Source organism: Aedes aegypti, chromosome 1, assembly GCF_002204515.2.
Source record: "Aedes aegypti strain LVP_AGWG chromosome 1, AaegL5.0 Primary Assembly, whole genome shotgun sequence".
NCBI classification, from domain to species: domain Eukaryota; kingdom Metazoa; phylum Arthropoda; class Insecta; order Diptera; family Culicidae; genus Aedes; species Aedes aegypti.
Window position 1 is genome coordinate 142,240,811 of NC_035107.1, and position 24,726 is coordinate 142,265,536.

At 37.9% G+C, this 24,726-nt stretch overlaps 1 protein-coding gene across 8 annotated transcripts in view; it reads right to left on the minus strand.

Annotated features, from left to right (window-relative positions):
- LOC5575867 (acetylcholinesterase) overlaps positions 1 to 24,726 on the minus strand; it is a 120,470-nt gene that overhangs the window by 77,638 nt on the left and 18,106 nt on the right. Inside the window, exons 1-3 of one of the 8 annotated variants that reach the window (XM_021849116.1) lie at positions 15,806 to 15,854; positions 15,650 to 15,709; positions 15,050 to 15,586 (exon numbers count right to left, since the gene is read on the minus strand). In XM_021849116.1, the coding sequence (XP_021704808.1) occupies positions 15,050 to 15,342 (293 nt within the window). In that variant the 5' untranslated portion in view covers positions 15,343 to 15,586; positions 15,650 to 15,709; positions 15,806 to 15,854. The other 7 variants (XM_021849098.1, XM_021849092.1, XM_021849083.1 and 4 more) reach the window with 7 other exon arrangements.

The window sequence follows — 24,726 nt, forward strand, 5'->3', positions numbered from 1 at the left end:
TTCTAAGGAATCTTCAATAAATTATTTATGAATTCTTCCAGTGTTTCTTTAAAAGATTTTTCTTTGTATCCCTTAAGGGAACCAACGAGGCATTCGACCTCGGATTTTTGAAGGAATTACTTCAAGAATCTACCGGATATTTCTCCGAGGATTCCTAAAGGAATTTATCCATCAATTCCTTCCAGTATATCTTGGAGGATCTTTCCAAGGGATCCAACAGGAATTGCCTTGGAGAATCCTGTAGAAACTCCTTCAGGGATTGCTTTTAAAGTTCTTAAGGAGATATATTAAGGGATTTTCCCAGTGAATTTCTCCAGTGTTTTCTTTGGTGATTTCTCCAATGATTTCAGTATAAATTATTAAATGATTTTCTCCAGAAATTTTCCAAAAAATCTTTCAAGGAATTCAATTTGAAGTTCAACCCTTCGTGGAATTGCTGGTCGATTTTCTCGCGGTTTTCCAGAAAAAAAAAGTCATTTGAACTTGTGGTTTTTATTGACACCCTGGAGGAATTTCTGATAATCCTGAAAAATTCGAAGAAGGAAAATCCTAGTCAAATCATTGAAGTATTTTCTGGTAGAACTTCTGGCGAAGCTGTATAAGATTTTTCTGGTAAAGAATTTCTAGCGAAACTCTCTTAATATTCTTAACCCTGGAAGAACTCATTGCGAAATTTCTTAAAAAACACCATTCCGGAAGAAATAGTTAGATAAAATACTGGTGAAATCTCTGAAGGAACCGAAGGATTTTTTCCAGAATGTTTTGGAAGAACTTTTAGAAGATTTTCTTGAATTTCCGGTGAAATCAACGGAAAAATACTGGTGAAGCTTCTAAAAGAATTTTTAGTGAGACCCCTTTGAGAATTTCAGCTCATCCCTTGAAGATTTTCCTGATGGAAATCATGGAGAATTATCTGGGCGAATTTCAGATCCAATCCATGGATGAACTTCTGGTGGAATCCTTAGAGAAATTCCTGGAGGGCTTTTAGTTGGAATGTCTAGAGGAAATCCTAGCGAAATTTTCGAAGCAATTCCTGTTGAATTCAATGAACGAATTCTCAGAGGAATCGCTGAAGGAATTCCTTTTTTGAATCCTAGGAGGAACTCCTCGCAGAGTCACTTGAGGATATACTGATGGATTCCCTAATTACTTGTGAAATCTTTATTAGAAATTTTTGGTAAAATTGTTGAATTAATTTCTGAAAACCCCCAAGAATCTCTGAAGATATTTTGTGAGAAATTCCTTGAGAAATTTCTAATGGAATCTGTAGAGTTATTCCGGTGATAAAATCCTGAGACATTTCCGGAAAAATCTTAGGAGGAATTCCTAATAACCTTTGAGTATTCATGGAGATATTTATTCCTTGAAGAATTTTTGGAGGTATCCCATCCGAGTGATTAGAGTCCGCGGCTACAAAGCAACGCCATGCTGAAGGTGTCTGGGTTCGATTTCCGGTCGGTCCAGGATCTTTTCATAAAGGAAATTTCCTTGACTTCTCTGAACATAGAGTATAATCGTACCTGCCACACGATATACGAATGCGAAAATGGCAACTTTGGCAAAGAAAGCTCTTAGTTAATAACTGTGGAAGTGCTCATAAGAACACTAAGCTGAGAAGCCGGCTATGTCCCAGTGGGGACGTTGATGCCAAGAAGAAGAAGAATTCTAGCAGGAACTCCAGATGAAATCATAGGAGGAACTCCTGATGAAATCTCTTGAAGAATTCCCTATGGAATCACTTTAGGAACTCCTGATGAAATCTCTGGAGGAATTCCTGATATAATTCCTGCTGGAACTCCTGATAGAATGCCTATTCCGTATGATTTCCCTAGAAGATACTGATGTCAGTCGTAGGTGACCTCCTGATATAAACTCTGGAGGAACTCCTAATAGAATCTCGGAAGCAATGCTAGCTGGAATCTGAAGGAACTCTTGATGGAATTCCTGGATGAACTCGTGATGAAATTCTCAGAAGAACTCTAATGGTAGCCCTAAAGGTACTCCTAACAGAATCCCTATTGGAATTCCCGATAGAATCCCTAGAGGAACTCTTGATGGAATCCTTGGAGGAATCAGTGGCAATCGTAACCTCATTTTCTACCTGTTCTACGATTCTAAAAATGACTATTTAGACAAATTTAGAATATAAATCAAATAGTAATCAAAGAGTAAATAATTGAAATCGTCCTTTCTAGCATTGCATGCAAATTTGTTGCTGAAATTCTAGAATTTATATTCGTGGGACAGGTAGATTTGAGGATGTAATTTCTGGAGGAATTCCTGTTAAGTTTCCTGAAGGAACTCCTGATAGAATCTATAGAGGAACTCCTGATAGAATCTCTTGAGGAATTCCGGGTGAAATCTCAGAAGGAACCCTGGAGGAATTTCTTGCATGAAATCCTAAATATATTATTGGAGGAGCTCCTGATGGAGGAATTTCTGATGAAATTCGTAGATTAACTAGTGATGGAATCCCTCGAGGAACCCCTGATGGAATCCCTGGAAGAATTCCAGGTGGAATCTCTGAAGCAACTGCTGATGGAATTGCTGGAGAAACTTCTAATGGAATTGCTAGATATATTCCTGATGGAATCCCTGAAGAAGTTCCAGTTGCAATCGCTGAAGGAACTCCTAATGGAATCCCTGAAGAAATTTCTGATGAAACTCCTGTAAGAATCTAGAATAATTCTTTATGATATCCCTAAAAGGAGTCCTGATGGAATTCCTCAAGGAATTCCTGATTTAATCTCTGGAGGAAATCCTGATTGAATGTTTGGAGGCAATTCAGGTGAAATCTCTAAAAGAACTCTGGAGGAACTCCTGATGCAATCCCCAGAAGAACTCTGATGGAAGCCCTAAAGGTATTCCTTATAGTACCCCTATAGGAACTCCTGATTAGACTGGCCCTTAAACAAAAAAGTTGAAAAACTCAACGGGCACCCCTTAGATATGTGCCTTAGGGTAAGAAAAAAGCTCTCTCAAAATTTCAACTCATTTGGTTGCTCCTGATGGAATCCTTGGAGGAACTCCTGACGGAATCCTTGGAAGAACTCCTATCTATAAATATTCTTGAAAAAACTCCTAAACATTGGAGGGACTTCTGATGGAATCCCTTTAGGAACTCCTGATAAAATCCCTGGTAGAAATCCTGATAAGTTTCCAGATAGAACTCCTGATAGAATCCCTAGAGGAACTCCTCATAATTTTCTAAAAGAAACATTGATGGAATTCCTCGAGGAACATTTGATTTAATCTCTTGAAAAATTCCGGGTGAAATCTCAGAAGGAACTCTTGATGGGATCCCTGGAGGAACTCCTGATGAAATCTCCAGAAGAACTCTGATGAAAGCCCTAAAGGTACTCCCGATAGAATCCAGATTCAGATACATAAATACAGATAATATAGATACAGGAGCCTCTGATGAAATCCGTGGGGGAACTCCTGAAGGAATTCTTAAAAGAATTTGTAAAGATATTCTTGAAGGAACTCTGTATTGAATCATTGAAGGAATTCCTGTTGAAATCCCGAGAAGAACTCCTAGAACTAGAGCAACGACGGACAAAGTCCATAGAGGAATTCCAGGTGGAACCTCTGAAATGTCTCCTGCTAGAATCCCTGGAGAAACTTCTGATGAACTCCCTAGTTGAGTTCTAGGTGCAATCCCTGAAAGAATTCCTGATCGAATCTCTGGAGGAATTCCAGATGGAATCCCTGAAAGAATTCCTGATGGAATCCCTAGCCGAACATCTGATGATACCCCCAGAAGAATTCTTGATGTTATTCCTAGAGGAACTAGAATCCCTAGATAAAAACCCTGAAGGAACTGCTAAATGAAACCTTCGTGAAATTTATGATTGAATCTCTAGAAGTTCTCCTGATGGAATGCCTGGATGAAATTGTGTTTAATTCTTTAGAATAACTCCTGATTCTAGAGGCCTTCCTTAGCCGAGTGGTCAGAGTCCGCGGCTACAAAGCAAAACCATGCTGAAGGTTTCTGGGTTAAATTTCCGGTCGGTCCAGAATCTTTTCGTAATGGAAATTTCCTTAACTTCCCTGGACATAGAGTATCATCGTACCTGCCACACGATATATGCATGCGTAAATGACAACTTTGGCAAAGGAAGCTTTCAGTTAAAAATTGTAGAAACTCTAGAGTAGAACTCTAAGTTGAGAAGCAGGCTCTATCCCAGTGAAGACGTAACGCCAAGAAGAAGAAGAACTCATCATTCTCAGAGGAATCACTGATGGAATCTTTGTAGGAACTCCTGATAGAATCCCATGAGGAATTTAAGTTAAACTTTCGGTAGGAAATTGTAAAGGAATTCTTACAGAAATTTATTTTTAAATCACTTGACAAAATCTTGATTGGATTTCTGGAGGAACACCTGGTGGAATCATGAAGGAGTTTTGGAAGAATTCCTAAAGATATTACAAGAGAATTACCTGGAGAAATTCCTGGTAAAATTCTTGATGGAATCCCTGTAGTGCAAATCCAAATACAATCCATGGATGGATTTTTTAGAATCACAGGTAAACTGCTGATGGATTCTCTGAAGATATTTCTGGAGAAATTGGTTCAGGAATAATTAAAGAATCCTTGATGAATTTGCTAAAGAAAACGGTTAGAGATAGTTGGAAACGATATTTTACTATCTATATAGAAACAACTCAAGAGCGCGCATTTGATAGATCACTATGGCACCGACGCTGCGTAAATTCACGCATTTTGACTTTCCACCCATCTGCATCGGTAGTTCATGGGACGTCGAAGCTTCAATTTGATATGATGACGTCGATGTTCGTGCAACATCACAAACTGTCAAATTGGTTCGTCAAGCAGCATCACACACGGTCAAACATAGCACCAATATGAGCATCAACCTGGGGGGCGGAGTCAATGTTGGTCAAACCGTCTAAGCGTCTGTGGGCTGCATAAGGACGACAGGACAATACCTAATCCAAGAAGTAGTCTCTACCTCAAATGGCGGTTTTGCGATAGCAAAAATCAACGGCGTGTTCTAGTGCGCATCGTACCTTCGTGCTGTGCGTAAACGAATTCTCTCTGCTCTTGGAAGTTTTTTTTAAACTACCTGATGCAATAAAACAGTGCTTTTAGTGCTACAAAAACAGTTCTTTTCAGTGCTAAAATTTAAAACGGTACTTTTCAGTGCCACTCAAACAGTACTATTACAAACTACAAACAAAAGGAAGGGTGAATCTCTGAATTCACAACTTCCTTCCAAAAAAGTGGAATTTAAAGCTGTCGCTAAATGTGGCAAGAATGGAAGAAAGGACGTTTCTCCGGTATGCGAACTTTCTTCCAAGGGTGAAATAAATAATGTTGGTAATTGTATCGAAATGAGCAATCAGTTCGAGACAAATTTTCCGAACACCAAATCGAAGCAGTCTCTAGCCCAGGCTCTTTGATTCAAGTGAGGAAGCAAAGAGTGCCGCCTATCGTGGCCAGTTGTTCCGAATTTGGGGGATTTAGGCAGGAGATCTTGAACTCCATTAGGGGAATCAAGGTTTCCTTCCAAATCGCAAAGAAAGGAGAGTGTCGCGTTTTGCCGGAAACTCTCAAAGATCGCGAACTTCTTCTCATACATCTTGAAGAGAAGAAGCATTTTTTTTTTTACTTATGACGACAAAACTGAACGTTTGTTCAAAGTCGTCTTGAAAGGTCTCTCAAGTGACTATAAGTAACCTGAAGAGATCAAAAAATGGAATAAATTTACTTGGATTTTCCCCAGTCCTAGTAATCATTATGGAAAAGAAAACCCAATCTGGCATTGTTCGGAAAGGGCTTTCTCAAGAATATTATTTAGTTCACTTTAACAAAAAAGAATTAAATAATACTGAAGCTTTAGAATAAACTAGACTTATGTTCGATGCAGAGGCGTCTGGTCAGCCTGTTCAACCTGTTCATTGAACAGGTAGACCATTTGAATCAAAATCGTACAACTAATCTAAAAAAGCAAATCAATTTCAACAAAACTTATATTAGCATGTGTGTGGGTTCATACGCACTACATAGAAAGTAGCATAGCAGTTGTCCCAAGTCGCCAAGAACGATCGTGTAGTAAGCTGAGTTCTAGCACCATGTAAAAAGCTCGCTTGATATCCACAGCACGAGCGTGGTACTTCACTAAAGACTGTAGTGCAAAAGTTGAAGAGACATGCCGTCGAAAAACGCTACTGTGCGTTCAACCTGTTCAACTGCCGTTGTTGAACCAAATCCCATATAACTAAGGTCCCAGGAGTGTTCTTAGAGTGTAAAGCATGCAAGTATGATGCTAACTTTCGTGCAATACGAAGTCGGTTTCCCTCGACACGTTCAACCAGCCGAGAAGCTCAGGAAAAATGTGTTATCACTAAAATTAGCTCATTTCAAGCGTGTGCTATAATAAGGGCGTAAGCCACATAATCGATCTTCTCTTCTGTGAATAAAGGTGACAAGATGCGAGTTAGTTAGCATTATTTCACTTCATGACACTAGGCAGCGATGCAATCTTGAGTCATGAGGTGAAAAAATGCTGACAAACTTGCGTCTTGTCACCTCTATTAACAGAATCCCCTCATCGATGAAGAGAAATCGATCAAGCGACTTACGCTCTTATTCTAACACACGCTTGATTTTTTTTTCGTAGACTGCTCCAATTTTCATATTTTAATAATAGATGTAGGGACGTTCCGATACTTCCGATATATCGGAGTATCGATATTTTGCTTTCGATATTCGATATTTTGGTATCGATATTTCCTATTCAATATATCGGTGGTATTGACATTTTCTTCCGATATATCGTACATTATTATAAGGAAAACAATTGTAGGGTTTTCTTCATTCATAATTCAATTTATGTACCGTAAATTCGGGTGAAATTGATCATCATGTTACACAATTTAATTCTTACTAATAGAGCACCAAAATCAATGAATCTTGTAGTGAATGAACGTTGTTTGTCTTAACAATTGTCAAATTGTATTTTTTTTTTTTAAGGCCCTCTGTGCTTGTGGCCACTACTGTGCCAGAATCAGTTGATCTGTAGCTTCTTCTTTATCGATACAGATCTATTTTCAACTTATCTATATTTACATCTTACTTTCACTCTCTCCTACTCTTTTACTCTCACACCGAGCAGGTAGGAGAGAGCTCTGCTAGTAGTGAGGCTAGCTGCCTGCGAAGAGGGTCAGTTTGTCTCAGTCACTATCTGATGTCGGAGGATGAATATGCTCCCCAAAGCACGGTCCTCCGTGAGGCGTCTTCTGGTGGCTGGACGGGTTTTTTGTGTAGGGGCTGGGAATCGAACCCATGACCTTCCGCTTATGAAGCGAAAGCGTAACCTCAAGGCTACGAATTGTATGTTGTGATGTTTTTTCTGTTAAAGAATGTTTATTTCTATGGAAATAATGTAAAAATGCAAAATCATGTTCGGGCGGGTATTCGAAGACTTCCATAAACTTCTCGTTCTAAAAAAGGATTTGAACACGGTACCATTCTAAAAGCTTGTGAGTTTGCTAAATATATATCCCCAAAACAGATTTTAACATCAAAATTTGTACCAAATTGCTCATTTGGTTGAAATAATTGAATTTCTGTTAGATGTTTGAAAATTCCTTTGCAATTTGCCTACATTTAGGCGTTTTCTGCTGTATTTTGCTGCTTAATTGTTTAATAGTTCCATAAATATTCATTTGTTAAGAATTAAGAAGGCATATTCGGATTCAGTGAGCTCAAATTAAGAAAGTTGAGTAGTTTTCGAAACTAACAATTATTGTATTGATAAGTGATCAATTTCAGCCCAAAATGGGATTACCCCGATTTTTTAATTTAGAGATAATTTTTAACATTAAAATCACATTTGTTAGAAAATTTTGGTACATGAGCCAATAAGACTCACCATCGTAGTCATTTTCCTGTATAAAGTTTTTTGGCATAGACAACAGTATAGAAAACAGATCAGAAAAACCATCAAATATGATCAATTTTACTCGCAATTATGGTATTTAAAAAAGTAATTACCATTCGAATTGTACTTTAATGTATCTTAACAGAAGATGTTTATATCCATATCGGTCAAAACACCAATTATCTTGAGTATTCAAAGTTTTTTTTCGAATCTTAGAAAACTAAACGGCAGGTCTCTAAGCGATTTAGGAATTTTGCTTTATATAGATATATCATATGATATTCCGATATATCGATATTTTGATTCAATATATCGGTGGTATCGATACTTTGATTCGATAATCGTATCGAATCAAATATCGATACTTTGCAATATCGGGACGTCCCTTAATAGATGATTCTTTATCTGTTTTCTTCATAGTTTATTATGGGATAAACGTTGTTTTTAACCCCTCTACCGGCAGCTTCATTTTTTACCCAAAAAAAATATTCAAATCGTGATAACTTTTTTGTTTCTTGGTATTTTTGCACCAGTTTTTCACAAGCTCTAAAAAATTTCTTCTAGTTTTAGAATATGTGTCGATATTGATTATTGGTCATCTGGAACCGGAGATATTTCGAAATTCCTTGGGGGAATCGTGCAAAAGCCGCCAATTAACCTTTTTAATTGGTGTTATAACCCAAATGTGAAAAAAAAGTAAGGTACCGTGGGGTAAGTGGATACAGAAAAATCAATAGTTAACTTAATTGTTATGTACAGCTAACGTAAATAATGTAATTCAAACTTTTTTTTATGGATAACAAATGAGGGACTATTATTCTTCAAATCGTCATATATTTCGATTTTTCTGAATGTTATGTATTGAGTATGAGGGACTTAAAAATTTGCGCCAAATGATCCACTTGCCCCACCATGGTGGGGTAAGTAGATCACCATTTAAAAAATCTGGTTTCGAAACAAATGTAGTGTTATTATGTGAAATAAGAATGATATTACTCTCGTTCTTGTTATTAGTGCAAGTAACGTTGCATGTTAATACTTTAAAATTAAAAAGTATCTTTATATAATTATAATATAAGAAAAAATATGTATATATTAGTTCACACTAATTCGAACAAAAAAAAAACATTGTAACTAGAATAATTTGGAGAATATTCATCCATGTATACACATAAGTTATACAGAAGTACTGTAGGATTATTACTAACGATGTTTTCGAAAAACACTCGTAGTTTAAAAATAATAGTTACATATACTTTTGAATAACAAACTGAAATCCTTCTATTCTATTTATTAATATATGTGTATCATCTGTCTAGAACAATTTATATGGTCAAATAAGGTGCGATACTGAGCTTTCAATTTGAAGATTAGTATATTTTGTTCTTCAAATAAACCACGAAAAGTTTCGTAAAAATTTTGAAATTTTTATTCATTTATATATTTTTGTACCAGAAAGGTAAAAAAACTTTTAGGTGGATAAATTCAAATTTTCTATGGTCAATTTGACAAATTCAAGCTGGGAATGGGAAAAAATAAAGAAAAACAACGTTTGCGGATATTAAAGCTTATTAAAATTATCGTAAGTAGTCTGCCAATAAATGATAATAGTACTTGATCCACTTACCCTACCCCATTAAAAAGTAGGGGTAAGTGTACCATGTACAATTTATCTGTATTTAGTTATAAAAATCACATATGTTTCTTTGTGATTCAATCAATTAGAACTGAAATGCTCACCATGTGTCGAAAAAAATAATAAATTTCGATTTTAGACAGAGATACAATGGATTTTTGATTGATGGAAAACAATTTTCAAATTAATCAATTTTTGCAGCTCATAAGTTTGCTTGTGTACGTGTACGTGTAGTATCCGTTTTGCAATAGTATCAGTGTGGGCGTAAGAATATTACCTAAAACGAAGCAATGGTGCAAAAACATTCAACATATTCAGGTATTTTTGCTTAAAATGGACAAATGATCCACTTACAGTAGTGTCTGGTCTTTCGATTCCATAGCATGCTCTTGCAGGGCGAGCGATGGAATCAAGACCAATCTTATTCGGTCCGCGTGGCGCGAGTGCGAAAAGAGATTCGCGTTTGTAGTGTGTGGTCTTCCGATTCCATGGCATGGAGTTGTGTTTGATCTTCCGACCTTGACGCTTGCTCTTGCGGGGGCCGGCGATGAGGGCAGGATCAAACATGTCGCGCGTCGATCGAGTAAAGTGAAAAAGTGCCGCTTTCGATTAGTTCTTTTTGATCTTCCGACGTTGACGCTTGCTCCTGGGCAGTGCGTCAAGAAAGCCCGAGCAGTCGTCAGTTGTATTCCCTCACGGGTTGCACGCCTATTTTCTCTGAGTGCTTTTATATAGCCTATTAAACGAGTGAAGTTCAAAGAGGATTGTTGCTGCTCAAGGATGACGGATCAATTGGTGAGCTCGTTATATGCTACTGTTTCTAATCTATAAAATATGTATGATTGCACCCTTAATCGTTACAACGGTGAGACGTAAATATGATTTTTCAAAAAAATATGAATGGTTCGTCGCTGTGAGTGTCGACATAAACTCTGATTCATAAATTATTTATGTCTTATTTTTTTTTTTTTTTCAAAACACTTTCTTCTTTTTACCTTTATTTTTGTATTTTAACGGTTTTCGGCTCTTTCAGTCTAGATAAGCAGCTAAAACGCCTTTTTCATCTACTTTCCTACGTTTCGGTGTATATTTCACCTTCTTTATTTTTGTAATTAAAAAAAAACTTTGAATGGTTCGACACTTCAAGTGTAGACTTCCAAAAGGTTCACTTTATTCAACAAACTTTGAAACGTTCGTCACATCAAGTGTCGGCATATTTTTTCTCTACATAGATGTTGTTCATATCAAATGAAAATATTATATTTACATATAAGCATGTTTATATCTCACAAATAATTATTTATCATGGTCTAATCGCTTATCAAAGTGAATCCTGTGACCCAACGATCCTTCCCATTAACAAACATCCCTCCCAGTAACCTTTGTGGAGATGCAGAGGCAAACACGGTCTCCAAATAGCAAAGATTACACACTAACATTCCTTCCCTCAATCCCACCTGACTGCAAGGACGTGGCCGGCGCCATTATTGACCATGTATAAATAGAGGCACTGAATTATGCACACTGAAGAAGATTATGGCCAATCCCAGCCGAACTTCTAGTTGATTCTTTGTGCATTTTCACTGACTTCGGTCAATCACGGAATAGCAACCATTGATATGTGTAGTCAGTCTAAGCTAAGCTAAGCTAAAATGGACAAATGATCCACTTACCCCACTGATACACTTCCCCCACTGTACCTTATATTTTATGTTGTTGCACAGGTGGTTGATTTGGGCACGCACGCCTCTGGTTCGATGACCGTGTGACATGGGATAATTTCCAGAAACCTGGAGGAAATTACCAGAACCCCACTCAGTGCCGTCGGTGCCAAAAGTGGGGTCATGGTACAAAAAATTGCCGCATGGATGCCAAATGCATGATTTGCGGAGGTTCTTCTAACGCTAAGGACATCTGTCCAGTGAAGGAAGATACCGATAAGTTCATATGCGCAAATTGCGGGGGCAATCCAATTTTTGGGCGATTTGTTTAATTTTCTTACAGCTAATAACGTGCATATAGCAGTTATTACTGAAACCTATTTAAAATCTGGATCCAAGTTTAAAAAAGATCCTTACTTTTTTGTTCATCGTAATGATTGACTTAATGGGGCATGTGGGGGAGTTGCAATCATCATTCATAGACGTTTTCGTCATTTGAAACTAAAGTTTTTGAAACTTTAGCTGTTTCTGTTGAAACACAGCTCGGTAACTATACTTTCATAGCTGCCTATTTGCCTTTGCAATGCTCTGAACAACAAGTTAATTTGCTCCAAACTGACTTGCAAAAATTGACTCGCAATAAGTCAAAAATATTTTGTCATTGGTGACTTAATGCCAAACATCGGTCATGGAATAATACTCAAAGTAATTCCAACGGCAGAATATTATTTGATGAGTGCTATTCAGGATATTTCTCAATTCAGTATTCTGATAGCCCTACATGTTTTTCCTCTTCTAGAAATTCATCTACGATTGATTTGATCTTAACCGACTATAATCATCTTTGTAGCCAATTTATTACTCATGCTGAATTTGATTCTGATCCTGTCTCTGTTACATTTCAAAAATCCCATGAAGCGATTCTCAATCCGATCAGCTCCACTTTCGATTATTTTAGAGCCGACTAGAATATATATGAAACATATATTGACTCTAATCTTGATGTTAACATTTCTTTACAAACAAAACTTGATATTGACAATGCTCTTGAAACTTTATCAAATTCCATTGTTGAAGACAGGAGCATTGCAATTCCAAAATGTGAAGTAAAATTTGAATCCGTGATTACAACGATGATCTTTAACTCTTGATCCGTCTTGAAAACGTGAGGAGAAGACAATTTCAACGCACTCGCGATCCTGCTATGAAAATTGTATGGCAGGATTTGCAAAAATAAATCAAGAAACATTTTTCACAATTAAGAAACAAACATTTTGAAAATAAAATTTCTCATTTGGACCCTGGCTCTAAGCCCTTTAGGAAACCATCTAAAATTAAAAAAAAACCCTCAGAAACTAATATTGGCATTGAAAGAGAAAAACAAATTAATACAAACTCATTGCGAAAAAGCTCAAAAACTTGCTATGCAGTTTTAAAGCGCGCACAAGTTTATTTTAGGACTAACCAGTCCAATTTAAAATCAAGTTACTCAGGACTACGACAATATTCTCAATCAAGAGAAGGATGATATCAATAGAAAATCAGAACTTTGTCTTAAGAACAAGCTTTTGGTATTCAAACAAATTTTCAGGTCAGCCATGTTGTATGCTGTACCAATATGGACTAACTGTTGTAATACCAGGAAAAAAGCTCTGCAGAGAATTCTAAATAAAATTTTGGAAATGATTCTGATGCTTCCTCCCTGTTATAGTACTAATGAGTTACACAGAATATCCAATGTTGAAACATTGGAACAAATGGTCGGCGTTAAGTCAGAGTGGACCAAGTGACATTCTTCATATTTTGAGAAAAATGGGTTTAAAGTCTAACGCTCTGTAATTTTTGAACTCGTTTAAATTTTGGTTCAATATTTCTACACGCCTTTATGTTACTTTCAAACAATATAATGTGAAGTGATAATCATGAAAAATCATAATCCAAACCTCTAATAGAACGATTTTTTGATGGACTATTTGTACTTGGTCCACTCTGACTGAACTAAAGACCACCGTTCAGTGAGTTGGTTCACTCTGACTGCACAATTTCTAGGAAAATAACAATCATTTAATGCTTGCATGTTCAAATTGGGTGCATATCTCTAAGATAAACAGATTATCGAGACCCTTCGACACGAGTATCGTGAATTCCTAAATAATCCATATAGTAAATACCAAAATCAGTGACATTACGATAGCTTGAAAATGAAGGTTTCCCAGGGTAAGGGCATTGAAGACCAGAAATATTCAAATATGCGTTCAGTCAGAGTGAATCAAGTGAAAATATTGAGTACCGACCAAAATATGCTGGCCCAATAAGCGGGTCCTAGAACATGCCGTACATACACCATAGGACAACCGTAAACTTCTATCGGACTCTGAAATTAACTCAAAAAAATGCAGTAATCTATCATTTTTTTGCTTTTCAACACTTGGTCCGCTCTGTCTGCACAGAATTTGTTGCAATTTCTGACCACCCATCCGAATATGGTAAATGGTCAAAAATCAAATTCAAATGCATCGAATTAAGCAATATTTATAAATTTCTATTGATGGATGAGTAGAAGAATGATTCGATGTCTAAAAATCAGACAAATTTCCAGAAATGTTTTCATTTTCTCACATTCCTCAGCGCGCTGATCATTTTCGCTGTTATGGTAATAAGCACTTGGTCCATTCTGACTGCACACTTTATCGATTTTTGTTGATCATCCAAAGTAAATTTATTACATATCTCTCGCAGTTTACAGCATTCCTCAAATCTGATCAAAGTGTAACGGAGGTAAGTTAATTTCGCATCTAATGAGAGAATAATCCAATTTTTCCAAGTTTTGTACTTGGTCCCCTCTGACTTAACGCCGACCAAATGTCAAATAAAATAATTAATAATTTCAGGCAAAAATCATTACAATCTTCTATTGCCACGATTAATGCGTTATATATATATATATATATATATATATATATATATATATATATATATATATATATATATATATATATATATATATATATATATATATATATATATATATATATATATATATATATATATATATATATATATATATATATATATATATATATAGGTTAAGTTAGGTTAAGTAAATTGAACATGTGTTTTTTTTCCTCTTATAAGCAGGTGAAATTAACTCACCTGTAAAAAAATCTGAACTGCTACGGCAAATGAAATGTAATATGTTGTTAACAAAATGTTAATAAAATCTTAAATTTGTTTTACCAAATTAGGATGATAGTGTTGTCTAATAACATAGAACACCTAGATACAAGAAATGAATGTAATGTTTGGAAAGATACTAATAAAGAAATTAAAAAAAGGAGTCGATCAATCAATCAATCTGTTTGTAACTCATAACTCAAAGCAATGGTAAGTAGTTCTTTTGACATAAAATCAATTGTAGAAGTCAAGTGAAGATGTTTGAATGAGAAAAGAAATATCTTATCACACTCAAAATTTATTTTACCAAAGAAACTGTTAAAACCCCTATTTCATGAGCTTCGTTACCTGCTGTATTTAAAAATATAAAGCAATGAAACGGCATTAATTCGCTTATAGGAGTTAGGTGAACATGTTCAAGAAGAAAGAGAAATTTTCTGATTCACTCAAAATTTATTTAACCTAAGAAACTACGAAAAATCTATATTAGCAAAATTTAGCAATACAACATGTACTAATTAAAACCGCTCCCCTCTCCCTAGCATTCATAAACCTAGCCTATGGAATGATTTGGGCAACTAGAAATTCCTTTCTTTTGGCAATGACATTGCCAATAATTAAATCCAAACATATAGACATAAACAACAGTACTAGTTCGTCGTACTCACCTTTCCTGAATGCACGACGGAGGTAATCGTGTGGCATCCAAAACACCGTGCCACGGTTCAGCTGGAACGGGCTTACGGAAGCGCAGACCATCGACCGGCGGTTTTGCAAAAGGTACTCCATTGAACACATGCACTTCGCGGCCTAGCACCATTGTTGAACGACCCCGAATAGGGCCACTGCTCGTTTGTACCACCAGCCGATCAAAGATTCCATATACGGGACTTATCACAGTTATGCACAGCAGGAGAGAAATCATATTACAGCACAATCGTACGACAGCCGACATTTTCATATTGTATTCCGTGTCGATGATACACTCGCTCAATCTTTTGTATGCACTATGGAAACCTGTTACTAGGTATATTTAATTTTTGTTTTCTAAAAGAGCCGTTCACAGCTGCTTACTTCCTTCGTTAACATGGAAGAAAAAAAAACTAACTCACGTGGTAACTTTTCTCAAATAAAAGGTAACCTCTCCTCCCCAAAAGTAAAAATTTCACAATCAAATCCACGACACTATCAACACAAAGTGCACTCTAAATAAAGAAAAACTTAATGATTTTTTTCTTTACCCAAAATTACTGCTCAGCAACACTCACAAACACTTCGCTTCTCTCAACGCTCTTCCAACTGCCTTTGCCTTTGTAGACTATCGATACCTGGGGAATAAAGATAAAGAAAAGTCGTTAACTTTAAATGCCACATGTATATGCGAATCAATAGTTCATTGATGTTCAATGATTGGTGCTGATGACCCTTGATCCAGATATGAGCACACTCTGATAGCCCTCAACGGATTTCGAAGATACTATGTGACATTAAGTATTTATATGTTTGCATCCTTCGCATTGAACCACGCAGGGGGAGAAATTCATAAGAGTCAATCACAACTCAGCAGAGCTAGCGAACACTTGTTCAAAGACCACGTTCTGCCAATACAGAGATGTGCAGAGATGAGAATTCCCCTCACCCATCACCAATCAATCTGATTCCATGCAGGTTCATCCCAACAGCTGATAACCTTCTGACTCGTTTTTGTTTCTATTTTGTGTCACCAGCATCATATTATCGACAAACACACAGATGCCTCATCTTCAGCAGTTAGTCGGATTATGTCTGGGGCGGCAGAGGGCAATGGGGTGGGAGCTTGTTTCGTAGAGATGCTCGAAATAAAAACGCAAAGCTTTTATTTATTTCCTTTATTAGTATCATTTCAAACATCATCATTTCATTCATTCCTTACATCTACGTGTTCTATCATCCTAATTCGGTGAAACTAAATTTAGAAAACGTAGAACTAATTATTTTATATTCATGGACTAACTAGGATGTACAGGGCGCAAAACGTGCTTTCCAACTTAAATGAAAATATGTTGAAAATAAAGCATAATGCTATGTTTAGACTACGGAGTTGTATCATGATACAAGCGGTTTTCGTGATATTGGCCCAATATCATGTTTCTGGAACGTCAGACTTCCATACATTTTTGACAGGTGATATTGACCTTCATGAACGTAAAATTTCAAATATCATGATACAAACTGCTCGAATATGATTTTGAAGATAAATTTTCAGGAATCCTGCAAGTATTTCACAAAAAAATTGTATTGAATGTTTGTTTTAATTCTGGTTCTGATTTTGTTTTCTTCCTGTAACAGTTATACCGTTTTGTCTAAAATTCCGAACAGACTCATATTCCGTACACTCGACTTTTGTGAGGCGATTTGATTGGAAAGTTTTGCTAAAATATGTCACCAAATTACCAAGAAATGGCAGTTAATTGCAATTCAATTTTGATGTTTTTTAATCTGTATTATACTTTGACAATTGTCATTTAGACAGTTAATGAAACTAACGCAAAAAAGCGTTAAATTCTCTGTAACGGTCTACAAACATGATTGACGACAATATGCTAGTGAAATTTTACAATATAAATGTACTGCCCATAACTGCATGTTTGTCACATTCGACATTTTTCAAAATTTCGAGTTAATACCGTGGAGAGTCATAAAAAGCTAAATACTTTCGATCAACTTACTTAGATCTGAGAGACTGTTCTAGAAAATTCGAAAAAAAATACCAAGTTGTTTTGTCACACTGGTAATTGTAACCACATAACAGTCACATTGTAATTATACATGAGCCACGAAATGTCATGGTAATGAAATTTCTATCAGAATTATTTTCTGACTATTCACCCAGTATGTGATATGAGTTGAACAAAATTTCAGCCTCAAATAAATACATTTGAGCTCTTGGTATTTTTTAGAAAATTTAGTTTCTTTCCATACTGCCATAAAATGCACAATAGAATTGCATTTACTCAATGCCTACTTTTGTCGAATGTTACAAATATGCAATTATGGGCAGTGTACAAGTCTTATTAATGTATTCGAATCCTCTGAGCAGAATCTCAATAGAGAAACTTAAAAGTAGATGGAGTACCGTGTACAGCGGGGATTCGCTGGTTGGAACACGACTGCCTTCCATCTAACGAATCCGACCCGTTAGTTGGAACGACTGACAGCTGGTGAAAATGCTCAAGACTAACGCATCTGGAGCGCAAATCGTCACGAAACGCACGTATACATACACATTTGTTCTATATATGGAGACTTCAATGCGACGGTAGTCAGACGTCAAAGTCAGTTTGACATGTTCTCCTGACATTCGAGTGCTTTTAGTTAGCATTTTTCCAACCATCGAGTCATTCCATGTAGCGGACCCCCAACGAGCGAATCCCCACTGTAATTCCGCTCCTAAATGCTTATCTTTGACAGATACGCGTATTTCGACTACCACTTGCAGTCTTCTTCAGTGTCAGTTACTAGTATCCACTGTACAAGAATAAAGAAATTCAACTGATTTTACTCTATTTTGACTCACTAAATTAAAATCGATAGATGTACACTTCAATCTTTGATTCACTGTACAAAATTGCTAACTAACTGTGCCTCGAATATTCTGTTGTGTTATTTTTCTCCGTTGTGTCTGACGTACGCCTTGATCTATCATTCCACGTGGCGGAATTCGCTCAGTCGCGAGGGAACAGACAGTGGATTCATCCCCGTTCTGCGGTCAACAGTGTTGCCGGTAATATCCCCCACCCCGTGAACCACTTCCGGTTCGTAGATAAACTGTGTGCCAGCTCAAAATGAACTGCTCTTATTGTAAGGCTGGTGAATAGACACATCCAATGCTTGAAAATGCTGCGACCGACTTTCACTTCAAAGTGACCCATATGATCCACGTCAACGTACGTAAAAGGAATCAGATGAATCTTTGGAAGCCCATCAACGGTGGAGCTGGAGACGTTTTTTTTTATTTTACAATACTGACAACTGCGACAAACACTCCGCACTACTGTTCGCATCCTCGGAATGTAGAACTGCTGCCTTAGCTCATTACCAATTGTTTAACTGTTAGCGTGTAGGAACCGTTGCTGAAAACTGAGTGCGATGAGATACGTGATTCTGTGGCTTATAGGAAGCATTACTGGGTACCGTAAAATGGGGTGAAGTTGATCACTTTTGAGAGTTTCTGTTCTATAATTCCAAGTAGAATGCATGTATTATCATCCAAATATTTTTTAAACCTGTACTGTGTATAGAATTATACATACGGAATTTTGACAAAATGTAATCATAATAACACAAACATTTTTTAGAAATCAAATAATTGAGTTTTTTTATTCCGGAGTGAGGTTGATCAATTACTGCGATAGGCTTCATGAGATAAAGAGATATGCTTTTTACTAAATTTGGGGCCACTAAATCTGAATCAAGTCTCGAAAATCTTACAACTTTTTGATAAATCGGTCAAATATAGAATTAAATGTTGTTAATATCAGTATACACCACATTAAACACCTGAAGGTATGCAATTTTCTTTGAAATCAGTAACTTGCTCACTAAAAGAACATGTTTTTTTCCCTCAAAATGATTTTTTATCCTCAATGCTAATTGAAAACTAGGTTCACAGAACATATCTGGAATATATGAAACAGTTTATTTAAATGGTGTCTTTATATAGCCCTGGCAATAATCGATTGTTTGAAGAAGAACCCTTCAACAGTTCATCAAACAGTTCCTGAAAAATATGTTTTTCCATGGAATATTTATCTTGAATGCCAAACCGAATTTAGGAACATCAAGCGCAGCTATCAGGTAACGCGACATCATATAAATTGTGATAATTGAAATAGGATTATAGCTCTCTTGATGGTTTATACATGATGGTACGGGAATGATCAACTTCTCCCCACTGATCAACTACATCCCGTATTACGGTACTTGGCCTCGTGGGATATGTTGGGAGCGTTCTCGATTCTGCCCCGACCCCTAAGCTCCCATCCTTAACTTCTATGTCATCCAAATATGGAGACAGCGCACGAATCCAACTTGCTTATCATTGAACACGCCCAAGCCTATTCAAGGTGAGCTTTAGATTTATTTATTTGTCACTCGAATTATTGTAATCCCACAGACTGTTTCTTAATCTAAATCCTTAATCCTATTCTTAAAAACCTTCTTAGACACATTAAAATCGAACAAAGCACTAACACTATTAAACAGACGAAGGCACTTGGACAGCGGGTTGTTGAAACCATAAGACGTTCTATGCCGCCTGATGAGTAGCAAGTCCCGTTCTCGCAAATGGCGATTGGGCGCGTAGAATGGAACATTGTCGAGAAGCGATGAACAATCTAAATTCCCCTTTAAAAGGTCGAATACGAAAAGTCGCTGTAAATTGTTGCGTCTGGAAGCAAGTGTCTCGATATCTATCAGTCTACAGCGGGCTGGGTATTCTGGCAGGTTTACGGGATCAGATCATGGCAGTTGACGAAGGGCATATCGAATAAAACTTCGCTGGACTCTCTCCAACCGGACGATTTGTGTCGTGTGATGCGGTGACCACACACAAACTGCGTATTCTAAAATACTACGAACTAATGAGCAGTTGAGCGACTTGAGTGCATATACATCCTTAAAATAATTGGTGGTGCGACGAACGAATCTTAGAGCGGCAAAAGCCTTTGCGGTTGAGGGACACATGCTCATTGAAACGTAGTTTGCTGTCGACAGTAACTCCAAGGTCGCGTATTGATTCCATGCATTCGATCCGTTCCGATCCGACCATATACTCAAAATCAATTCGTGAGTGTCGACGAGAGAATGCAATAGATTTACATTTTTTTATATTCAGCTCCATACCGTTTTCCTGGCACCAATCCTGGCACAGCAATCCAAATGAGACTTAATTACCCTGTAAATCTTCAAATCGTCCGCGTACAACAATTTTCCTGATTTTAGTCGGAAGCAGAGGTCGTTGATGAAGAGAATGAATATCAGCGGTCCTAACACGCTACCCTGCGGCACGCCCGACGTGATTGAGATAACGCGGGAACGCGTGCCGTTGATACTGACGAACTCCTTACGCTGCGTTAGACAGGACTGCAACCATAGAGCTATCCAATTTGGAAAACCTAGGTGTCTAAGCTTTGCAATAGCGAGATCATGCGGGACTTTGTCAAATGCTTTGGAAAAGTCGAAGTAGATGGCGTCTACCTGGTGCTTATTTTCGATTTCGGTCGAGAGAAAGTTTGTGAACGTCATGAGATTTGTCGTAGTTGAACGCTTTTTGACGAATCCGGGTTGAAATTCTGAAATCAGAGGTTGACATGCAGTGTACAAAACGCTATGGATTAATTCTTCAAAGACTTTCCCCAGACAGCATAAAATCGAGATTCCTCGATAGTTTTCAACTGCACGAGTAGAACCTGCTTTGAAGATCGGAGTGATCGAGGCAGTTTTCCAGAGCATCGGAAAAGTGCTGTCATGGAGCGATCGATTGAAAATTATCGTCAGCGGAATTTGAAGAGAATCAGCGCACTCCTTGAGAAACAACGGAGGAAGATTATCTGTCCCTGGTCCCTTTGTGATCTTGCTGTGTGACATCGAAACGTGCGACATTCAAATCGAATGCTGGACAATTGTTAACACTGTCAGGCGAGAACGTTGATGAGTTTGTGCAGTACACGCTTTCGAAAAAATCTGCAAACAAATTAGCAACGCCTTCGGGAGAGTTCCGAATTGAATTCCGAATAAACGTTCAGAAACCGGAGGGATCCTGCTTTGCAGTTGTTTCCATGTTGGTAACGTAGTTTCGGAACGAGGTTGTTTGACATTCTTTGTAACGAGATTCGATGATGCGAAGATTGTCTCGATTCTGAACGGTCCGCGATCGAAAATAGCGTCTACGAGATTTGCGCACAACGTTGCGAAGGTGTTGCAACTCGGATGTCCACCAAGGCTGTTTGTAGAAATGTCGTCGGCGTCGTCTACGTGGAACATGCTCGTCCAGAATTTCGTACAAAGTTCCATAGAAAATACATACCGTTTGATCAATGTCCATGCCGTGAAACAAAGAATTCCAATCAATGGAAGAGATAGCAGCTTCTAGCTCAGCAAAGTTGCATCGTCGAAAATCAAATTCATCAGCTGGATTTGGATTACCTGCCAACTGCCTACGAATATCGCTCACGTCAATACGAAGGACAAACGGCCTGTGGTGGCGGTTCACCCTGAGGAGAGAAGACGGTGGCTCGATCAACTCAACGTCGTTTACTTCATTCATGAATGCAAGGTCCAGCGAGCGATCATTTGAATTCAAAAGGCTATTGATCTGATGTAATCCGGAGGCAACCATTGTTTCAACCAAGGTGATCTCTTGTTCGGTGGAGGCGTTAGAAGGAAGCAAACTGCCGACGTCATCATCCATCTGCCAGACTAATTGAGGAAGGTTGTAGTCCCCTACAACAACGATTGGGTCAGAGCTCGAAATGCGTTCACAGAGTTTTCTAACACTACTGATCAGCAATTCAAAGCGGCTTTCACGGCAATCAGGATCCAACCGCCTCTCTGAAGGTTGCTAGTGGCAAAATTCCGATCACATCTGAAAATATATTGTAGTTTGCAGCAAATTCCGCATTTGCAATGTCAGGACGCAGCCACGTTTCTGTAAGAACTATAATATCATAGTCGGAGGACGATAAACTCAAAAATAGTTCTTGCGTTTTGGTTCGGATGCCCCTGACGTTTTGGTAGTAAACTGTCAGGTAATTCCGGGTAGCGGCAGAAGATCTCGTGGAACGGCGGTTTAATTCAGAATGATGCAGGGCTGCGTTGAGGTTTGCTGACTGGATTGGAGTTGATTCGATGATGATGCTCTCGGGTCTATGCGCTGCGGGGGCTTCCAAAAATGTTGGGCGTTCGACTCTTGGTCAACAAATTCGCGGAACTGTATCCCTTGCGGCCAGGTAGTGGGATCCATCGCCTTGGATTTGTGGCCAACCAAAATGTATCGTCCGGGCTTGAGGTTAACTCACTTAACACATTGCTCGATGATTGGCCAGTGCCACAGAAGATCTTCGGTGGATGTTCCGTCGTCCCGGATGTATCGTCATCGCGCATTCGCTTAGGTGTTGCACGATAGTTGAATTGGAAATGCCGAGGAACTGGAGATAGCACTGCAGGGGATAATTTGTTGAAGCCGCCTTGGATTTCCTGCTTCAGCTCGGCAATAAGACTTTCTCTTATTTCCGTTTTCAAGTCTTCGACTACCTTCTGGTAAGCATCCTTGAGTTCCAAAGTGGCAGTGTTTGTCGACGTCATAGCGTTTTTGAAACGGGCGCTCTTCATCAGATCGCAGCAACCTCTGCAGAACCAAAACACAGCTGGGTTACCGCAAATCTCGCTGTAGAAAGACTCCGACACTTTAGCGCATTTATAATGGAAAGTTGCTTTGCAAAATCCACTACATACAACTTCCGGAGCATTCATCATTACTGCGCAGCTGTTGCAAATTTGACACATGAACTAGCGAAAGCTTATCTTCGCTTGGCTTGGTTGGTGATCACGCTCATGGAATGTGACCCACCCTGCGATAAGGGACGAACGGGTTAAAGTCCCTCTCAAACAACAACAACAACGAATGTGACCCACATCACTCGATAGTGTTGGTGAGTGCGAGAATGCAAGACGCGTCCAATGATTTGCTCACATACTATCATGCAACGCCTGAACGGGAAGTGAGCGAATGAACAATTTTGTGTCGTCAAACTGGTCTTGAATAAAAATCTACAAGCAAACTGCCATGAATATCAACGCACGATCAATCATACACAAGTCTATTTCCTCAGAATGAGAACGTATCGATGTTTGTTTGACGTCATTTGAGTTTTCGGTCAGCGTTAGTCAAACAAAAAAGTTAATGCTCGACAGCAATTATATTTATGTTTACTTTCTCAAAGCAAAGGCAACTGGATGTATGGATTGGAATATGGATGTATGCATGGTTCAGTTTATAAACGGATTTTGCGGTGAGCAGACGCTTTGTATTGAGTCTGCAAGTGAAAGTTACCACAGGGTACTCTTCACTTTAGTCGGACGCATTCCAATTCTTCACGAATTACGCTGCACACGGAGATCTCGTAAAACCGGACATTGCAACGTTGATCACGTGTACTTGCACATCTTCTTCAGAAATGTTTCTCAAAAAAAAAAACATTGTGACCATTTGGCTTTATCTCGGATGAGAATCCGCAGAAACATTTTTCGAATATCAGAGCAAACAGCAATTTCACTCTGTCTAATCTTGTGAGCTACCGGCGAATTTCGAATTTTTTAAGTCTATTTTTGAATTTTCTAAATTCACAAAAAATACGTTCTCACGGTTTTTTCACCAAAAATTTCCTAATGTGTATGCTTTCGAATGCCGCTGAAAACAAAGTTTTATCGAATTAACTCCATGAGTTATGGGCATCTAAAGCTTTCATAATTATTCACTTAAATTTGTTTATAACTTCAAAATCAAAAGAATTTCAAACTTGCAATGTTCAGTAAAAATGTGTATCATTACTTCTTCTGCGACTCTTCTCGAGATCACATTCACGTAAACTGACTTTTCGGGTCGATTCTAAGTTGAAGTTTGTAGAAGAGCACAACCGCAAATTTCATCAAACAAAAAAGTTTGAGTCAAAATTTCTACTTGAATAAGGACCACCCTATTCAACTTTTTTCTTAGAAGATGCAAAACTCAATTACGAATAACTTCTCATGTAGGCCGTTCGTGCCCGTCCATCCTAACCTAAGATTGTCCGGTTAGCCTTCGATCACTAACTGAATCGTCTCTTCCAATAATATTGACGACGATCTTTTATCCAGGAAACGTAGAGGAACATGGTCCAAAACGCACTGATGGGGTAAAATGGCTCACCTCATAAAATCATTCCCAGAACGTTTCAATTTGTATTCCTCGCCAAACGATGTTAAAATATTCTACATTTATAAGGTTTAATCACCGCATGACTTTATTATTATTAAAATTCATTGGCTTTTTTCGGTGAATGCAATATCTATACTCAGAGCGAAAGGGAGTAACGAAAGAAATGAAATGACAAGATGGATAGAATCGCAAGCGAGCGACGAGAGAAATGAATAGAAGTTGAAAATTTGTTTTAACAGAGGGCCATATGTGTGAACAACACAATCGAAACGACAAATCGTTGCCTAACGTCCTGGTCTTGAACGGCTAGATGTTGTAGTGTTGGTCACTACTAACACTAGACAGGCAAAAATTTGTCGCCTCGACCTGTTAACTATATTGTTCGGCGTA